Genomic DNA, 8363 nt, shown 5'->3' with positions numbered 1-8363 from the left:
GGTTGCTGTGAACATGGCCCCTTCCCTCTGGTTGCTGGGCATGGCCCTCCACTGGTACTTTGATTTAGAACCCAGGACACAAGAGTTTCTGCAGAAGTACCCTAGAGCAACAGCACTTAGGACTATATATTGCTTCACAGTGCTTTACAGCCCTCTCTAAGTGGTTTCCAGAGTCAGCATATTCCCCCCAACCATCTAGGTCCTCATTTTACCAACCTTGGGAGGATGGAAGGCTGAGTTAACCTTGAGCCGCTGAGAATCGAACTGCCAAACTGCTGGCAGCTGGCAGTCAGCAGAAGTAGCCTGCAGTACTGCATTCTAACCACTGTGCCACTAAAGAATGCTAGATCCATAGTCTCCTCCCCCAAAAGCCCAACTGACAGGTCAAAGGTGCAGCAGAGGAGTGCTTTGTGTACTGGAAGGTAGCATCTCCAATACTTGCAGTCCTTCTTTGACCTATCAGTTGGGCTATTTTGAAAAGAAGTCACCTGTGTTTTAAAAAAAAACAGGGATGGAGCACTTCTATATCTGTGAGCCACCAACCCAGTAACTTTAAAGCTAGCTAAACCCTCCATTCCTAGATCCCTATTCACACTTGTCTCTACATATTAAGAGGTAATTGATGACTGCTTTTCATGACGGCAAGTTAAGCTTGGTAGAAGAGGAGACGAAGCCAGCAAAATCTATCAATCATTTTTTTTAACTTTAAGAGCAGTCCTTGATCCAGTGATGGAGGCACACTAGGGCTTGGCTTTTGGGGCTGCAGAAATTATGCCAGCATATATTTTTGCTAGCTCAAGGACTCAAGGAGAAATGCATGTGGTTGCAATCACAAAGAAGAGCACTTAGTATGCATATGCCACTTGCAACATGCCTTTAAATATCTGGATGCTCTGGTTTAGGGAACATTTTCTCTTCCACTTCCAAACATCCCATCACTACTTTTGCTCAATCTTTTCTAAAATCTGTTAGGGAAGATCACTATCTAAGATAAAAGTGCCACTATGTGTGACATACTTCCTATAGTATTCTTACCCACTATATGTTCTATTTGGTTCAGACTTTATTATTTATAAATCTTAGTCTTTAGTACAGCATGAATCACAAGCCTAGCCATTGACCTGGTTATATATAAGTGTCACAAAACGAGAAAGAAGTGGACTGCAGTTACCCAGATTCTGTTTTGGGAGACTTCTCCTATCACTCTTCTTCCACCCTGGAGGCGTGAAATCTCATCTCTAGTGAAATGGTAGTTCCACTCTGCTAAAAGTGAAAACTGATGGAATATTAGAGCCAATATAATGTGTCTTTACAAGTTGAATCTAACACTATTTTATTTACAGTATAGTATACAACCTGTGGGATGCAGTGGCTCAGTGGGTTAGGACGCTGAGCTTGTAGATCAGGAGATCGGCAGTTTGGCGGGTCGAATCCCAAGTGCCGCGTAGCAGAGTGAGCGCCTGTTACTCGTTCCAGCTTCTGCCAACCTAGCAGTTCAAAAGCACATAAAAATGCAAGTAGAAAAATAGGGACCACTACAGTGGGAAGGTAACAGCATTACGTGCGCCTTTGGCGTCTAGTCATGCCGGCCACATGACCACGGAGATGTCCTCGGACGTACACTGGCTCTTCGGCTTTGAAACAGAGATGAGCACTGGCCCCTAGAGTTGGAAATGACTAGCACGCATGTGCGGGGGAACCTTTACTTTTACCTTTATACAACCTGTGGCCCATTGGGCCATTGTTTGAGAGAAAGATAATGCAGTCCGATGTGACCAGAATGAACATTAAATGCTAAGCCAACCATATATATTTTTTACCCCAATGCTGGAAGGTCCCATGATCATCTAAAAAGAAAATACAATTATTTTTCATAAGTAGAAAAAATAATTGTAGTGGCAAAAGAACTTCAATAATACATCAGGATTTACTAATCTAAACAAATGACCAGAATGACCATGGGTTGCCAAAAAGCAGTGAGAGTGAGAATTACTTCCAACTTCCTGCCAGCTTCCCCACTGAGCCTCCTTGTGGAAAGCTGGCAGCAAGCATCAGAAATCACAATCACTTGACTGCTACAACATCTACAATCTTTCAAATAAAACTGGTCTGATCTGAACATGATGGAAATTTCAATTCCACAGAAGAAATTAGTCCTGGTTTTTTTTAACATGTTCTTTAAGTTGGCAGATTTTAGATACTATAACTCCCTGATCTCAATCATATGCAAGTACAGCATCTCCCTACCAAGTATGATGAAACATAATGCTGCAAAGCTTTTCTATTCCTCTTTGTGATATACAAACTGACTAACCTGCCTATAGATTTAGCAAGACTTTGTTGATTTCAGATTTGGTGTAGTAAACATTCAGAAGCTGCAGAAAGCACATCTGGAATTAGAATTCTGTTTTTTGGTGTGACTCTTAGGAAAAAATTACTTCTTGCAGACTTGAAAACTAAACTACCGTATCTTGTGTGCTGCATTATTCCTTTTCAGCAAGACACTGTGGTTTACTTTACCAGTTAGGAGTAATGCACACCCATTTTCCTTTTGTTCTCAGTTTTCTGTCCAGTAATAATAGCTGCCACATTGTATTCTCTTTTTTATTTCCATTTCTCACATTTCTCCCAGTGGATAAGTTTTCACTCTGGTGAATGTTTCATGAGCTAGTAATACTGCTGCTGCCTTATTGGAAAACATTGGGCAACTATATGTTCAGTGTGGGGTCATATGGCATCTAATCAATTTTTCACTCCAACTGGAGAAAGGAGAAATGGCTTGTGATGGTTGGACCCTTTACCTAGTCAATCCCATACTCTTGTTTTAGAAATGGTCTTTTTTGCATCTGGATATATCTAAGAGCTAGGTTAGGTTGTATGAGGGCTTCTGAAATTAGGAAAGAAAGCACTGTGCATTTCAATTTAAAACAACCCAGTCTCCATTGAGGTTATGCCTCAGCTGATTTTGTAGTCTCAAAATGTGGTTTTTAATATTTTCATTTTTTAAAAAGTTCAGGGACCATTCTTACACCTTTTTTTGTTTTGAATTTTTCTGTAACAATTTTAAGGCTTTGTGATAAGTTTATATTGCTTATTATCTAATGCTGCCCCTTTCTTAATGAAACTAAAATAAATTCCACCTGCTGTATCATTATTGCAACAAAAGGGGAACATAGCTACTCACTTATCATGTGTTAGCTAACTCATGGCCACACCTTTACCATGTTGACATTATCATTTTTCATACACCTTGCAAAACTGTACTCTTTGCTATGCTGTTCTGTCTCACACACACACACACACACACACACACACACACACACTGCTTTTTCCCACCCACTGAATATCTGTTTGAATTTTCCCAGATGGATTAGCTGTATTTTCTGAAGATAAGCAGTCCATGCTGTCACTAAATGAGTAGGGGCTTATTGTCCCAAACTGTGTTTTTGTCTACCATACTGTGAGTGGATAGGTTGGCATGTTTTCCATTTTGGTAAAAGCTTGTATAAGAGCTATAAGATGATGCTATGGTTAATTACAGAATGGATATTTAATGTGTGGTTATTGCTGATGGCAATGTTAGAGCCTAAAAAGGAACATAGACATGTGAATCAGCTCTATATTATTAACTGGCAATTGACTCAACAGAGAGATGCAGGCATATAATTGTGGAAATCCACATCACCTTTTCTGAACCATCTGGAGTGAAATAAATGCAGAGCGGGTGTCACAATGATGTTACAATGATGTTTGTGTGTGTGTGTGTGTGTATAAGCGCATACACACACACACACACACACACACCAAAATAGCTATAATACCAGTGGGAATTGGTACCAAAATAGCATACTGGTTGGGGTAGACTGAGAGCTTCTGGGGATGGGTGAACGGATTGAGGTAAGTATCTCTCTGGGTACAGACTTCTCAGAGTAGAATCTATGATATTAAAGTTAACTCAGAAATAAGTGAATCGCTCATATCTGTGGGAGCTAATTAAACATCTCCAGTATTTGTTTCAGTTGCTGAATGTCCATGTGCCATCAATGCTGGCATTCATTTATGGTTATGATCTGCTACTATTGCATGTTAGGCAGATGTAAAGATGTTTGCTTACTTTTCCATAAGTAAAAGGTAATATTTACCCAAAGAAGCACCTATTTGGGGTTGCTGATTCATTACTTACAACCCTAGGCAAGAGGACATAATGAGGCTTCACTATTTATTTCATTTGCTGGATTATGGTAGTTCCATTCTAAAATGACAGCTACAGAAGTAATTTGTGTGTTGGTGTCTGTGATGAAGTAGTATTTTCCTGCACTAAGATTGCATGACTAGAGGCCAGTGTCTGTGTTACAGCAGATGGTTCAAGCTAAAATCATAGAAAGAACAGTGTCATGCACAGTAGGCTGTAAATATTGCCTTTTCCCAGATTGTTGAAGCAGGTAGAAATGCTTTGTCAGATTGGTTAAGCAGAGTACTATGTCAAATCAGTCCATGTGGAAATCTGAATGTGCTCTTGATGGGTGTATACAACCTCATCGGTGTATTTTTAGAGGGAAGGATGCAGGGGTGTCCACAGGCAGAGTCAAAAAAGGTGGTGGCCAGAACCATGTATCTTAAAACTCACCTTTTTAATGTGTTGTGATATAAGGGGTAGCATGGATAGCATATTTGTGGCCCAATGTTGATTTTTGAACTTCCCCTTGCAGAGATATCTGTTCTGCAGAGATTTGTTTCTGTACTGTCACTGCAAAATGAAAAACATTCAGCAGGTTTCAACTTTGCAGCTAACTGATCTGTTAGAAATGTAGACAGAAAGCTTCTCTGACATGTCATTTTGAAAAGATTTGAAGGCATGACTCCAACTTCCTAAACCATTCATTGTTAACATGGTGTTTCCAGTGGACAAAATATTTGGCTTTTTCCCCCTCAGACTATTGTCAGAGTAGAAGCAAAGAAATCTTTGACTCTTCAGATATTGGATGTTAGTTCTCAACACCTTGGATGAAATAGAAACAGCCTATTCAGTGTGGGACATTGTCCTGTATTTAGGAAAACATTACATGTTTTGTTGATTCTTTTAATAATAATTTGTTAAAAGAAACCTCCAATTGATGGGGTTGATAGAAGCTGAAATCCAGCCTCTGGAAGGCAACAGTCCTTGCATCCTGCAATCTCCTATCCTACTGGAAACATTTTCCGCTTTATAAAGCGGAAGGATGAACACTGAAATTTGGAAAGTAGAGTGGTCCTCTTGTCCCTGCCTTCCGAGGGACAAAGAAGAGCTCAAACTTTGCTTAGGAAGATGCTGCCCTTCTCGCAGCAGATTAAAAGGACGGCAGCCCCCCACGGCTGGGCTGCCTAGTCGGACGAAGTAAACTTGCGAAGCTGCTGGCGGGTCTCCGCATTCGGACGAAGCGGCGGAATACATGGCCGTTCTGCGCACCAACGAGCAAAGCAGAGCCCCGATCATTTCATCTTTTTCTCCCGCCCGGGGAAACGAAGCCCTCGGGTGGGGGGGGGGCGGAGGCTGCGTTTTTGGCGCGCCTTTCTGCTTTTTGCCTAGCCGGGCTTTAAACCCGTCCTGTCCCCCGGAGGGGGCGTGCCAGGCCCGGGAGTAGGAAGCGCGTCGCAGAAAGAGAGGGAAGAACGAATCCCTAAGTCCCGCCCCGTCCGATCCGCTGGGCTCCGCCATAGGCGGACGATCCCGCGTGGGGGTTGCCATGGAAACGCCGAGTCGCTAGGCGCCCGGCTCATGTGTGGGAGTCTTGCTCAGACCTAGCGGGGACCCGGGAGCGAGAAGCCGGGAGGCAGAGGACCCGCCGGCCAACCGCCGTCTACGGAACCGGTCTTCCGAACAGCTCGAGGCGGTTCCTTCTGAGGGTCCTGGTAATGGACGGCAGCTGGCGCGGGAACCCAGCCTTCGAGGTTAAAGGATGGGCTGGTTCTGGGAGGCGGGCAGGCAGCCCGGCTCTCGGAGCTTAATCTCGGAGGCTGACCCATCCGATGCCCGGGGACGCCCGCCGCGCCCCTCCTGCCCAAGGGTCACAGATGGCGAGTCCAGGAGCCACATGCTGGAGTCGAACTGATTGGAGGACCCAGGTCTGCCGGTACAGGAAAGGGATTTGAAAAGAGGAGCCGGCCTGGCAAGGGTCATCTTCCACCGGATTGTCCTTCCAGGAGGAACCCAGTCTCGAGGACTGGTGGGGCTTAGCTGCTTGCTATGTCTTTGAGTATTCCAGGCAGAGGTGGTGGCGTTCATCCTGCTCACACCTTCCCTTGTCTCTGAGGATGGGCAGTGGTGGTTCCTCAGGCAAGGAGGAGCGGCTGCCATCAGTGGCCGAAGAACAGCTGAGTGGAGGGGATCAGATGCTAGAGCTCTCTGGGCGCCACCTGAGGAAGCTGCCGACACCTGTGTGCGCCCTGAGCACCCTGCAGAAGCTCTACATCAGTGGCACGGGGATAACTGAGCTGCCTGAAGAGATTGGGGGGCTACAAGAGCTGCGCATCCTGGCCCTGGACTTTAACAAGCTGGAGGAAGTGCCTGAAACCTTGTGCCGCCTTCCCCACTTGACTCGTCTTTATCTGGGCAGCAACCGCCTTTTTGGCCTCCCTACAGAATTCTGTCAGCTCAAAACTCTCCGTTGCTTATGGATTGAGAGCAATTATTTGTACCACTTTCCCCAGGTTCTGCTCCAGATGCCCGAACTGCAATCCCTGCAAATGGGTGACAACCGTCTCAAAACCTTACCGAATGGCCTGCCACGCATGAAGGGACTTCGAGGACTTTGGTTGTATGGAAACCGTTTTGAGGAGTTTCCAAAACCTTTGCTTCGCATGAGTCAGCTTCACATTCTTGATGTTGACCGTAACAAGCTTACTGAATTCCCTGACTTGAGTCACCTGCGGAGGCTACGACTTTTCTCCTATGACCACAATCCAGTTGAAGCGCCGCCCAGTGTGGCTGACACTGTCTTGGTAGTGGGTGAGGGAGCACAGGAATTCATGGAGTCTAGGGGGGATCGTCTCCAGGCTCTTCGACAGCAGAAAGCAGAAGAGCAGGAAGAGAATGAATCTGAAGTTCTACAACCCAATATGAAAAATGATTCCACTGTATTGGAGGAGGAGGGCAGTTTTACTGCTCTGGAATGCTCTCCTGAGGAGACATGAAATATTAGTAATGGCATGATTGCTGCTAAAGAAGTCTAGTAGGTACTGATAGGTTTTCAAATCGGCAAATGGGTTGTAGAAAATTAAGAGCTGGGCACTCCCCCTTGTCTCAAGAGTTGCAGTCAGAGGCAGGATTGTGGGTAGCAAATGACTGCAATAGTTGATAGCCCCTTGTAAAGAACATTGATCACCTATTCATCAGAGAGCTTGTTGTCTTCTTATTCTCAATGGAATCATGGGCAGCCTCTACCAAAATGTCTGTAATGCTGTATGGGTAATTTTGTGTTCTGTCTAAACCTAGGGCACAACTCCCTAATTTGAAGTATCTATAACGGCCACACATGGCTGAAACAGAATTTCAGATTGACATTCTATTTGCCTGGCATTATAAGAGCAAGACAGGATAAAGCCATTTTGTTTGTTTATTCCCCAGCCTATCCCCATAATAATTAACTTTCATCATCAAAATTTTAATCCTATAACTGCAATTAGACTTGGAGGGACACCTTATTTGTGCTGTTCCTTCAGCTGTCAGGTTTGAGAAGAAGCTCAGGTGAAATCCTTGTTTGTGCATAGAGCTTTTTGTTCTGGAAAAGCTTTGCTTCTATTCTTTGTACAGCAGGAAAGAGGGCCATGCATTACTCTGTTGCTTTCCTGGACTTTCTATTCCCTTAAAGGGGCACAGAAGCAAAATTGATATGACCTTGGCCACTGCAGATTTGCATGGATCTGGAACCGAAGGGGGAGGTAGCCACAGGACTTTTTCTTGCATGGGAGTGTGGCAGGTTCATTCTCCTGAGGTCCTTCGGGCTAGATTTGTATTAAATCTAAGCAATAAAAGCCAGTTAGAGAAGAGAGGGAAGGAAGGGCACACATTCTCAGGGAGATTGCTATAAAAGCAAGAGACCAAAGGTGTTGTGAGGTATATGGTTGTTTTAAAGAGAGTTGTAAATGAAATTGCAGTATCTGGTGAATGGAATCATGTTTCTCAGGCACCCTTGTTACATATTTTAGAAATCCTGCTTTTGTTGCTCTGTCTGATCATGCACTTTTCTCTGTTTTCCTGCTTCTGAGGTTTCTTTGCTTCCCCTTTCTGATTTCTTTTCTTCCATAGTTCCATGCTTTCTTTCCCCACCCACCTTTTCAGAATATATTTCTTTGTCAGCTGTGTTCAGTTTTTCTCTGGACTGGCA

General features: G+C 44.2%; 1 protein-coding gene across 1 annotated transcript; it reads left to right on the top strand.

The window, feature by feature from the left end:
- Window positions 1-6291: 6291 nt before the first annotated feature.
- On the top strand, window positions 6292-7170 carry LRRC10B (leucine rich repeat containing 10B; the record flags this gene model as incomplete). Its single annotated transcript, XM_081314501.1, has 1 exon — window positions 6292-7170. The coding sequence occupies one exon, from the start codon at window positions 6292-6294 to the stop codon at window positions 7168-7170; it is 879 nt and encodes a 292-aa protein (XP_081170627.1).
- Window positions 7171-8363: the final 1193 nt, after the last annotated feature.

Source organism: Vipera berus (assembly GCF_964194415.1).
Source record: "Vipera berus genome assembly, chromosome: 1".
Taxonomy (NCBI): Eukaryota; Metazoa; Chordata; class Lepidosauria; order Squamata; family Viperidae; genus Vipera; species Vipera berus.
Note: the sequence above shows the minus strand (reverse complement) of the source record. Positions and strands in the feature narration are given on the sequence as shown.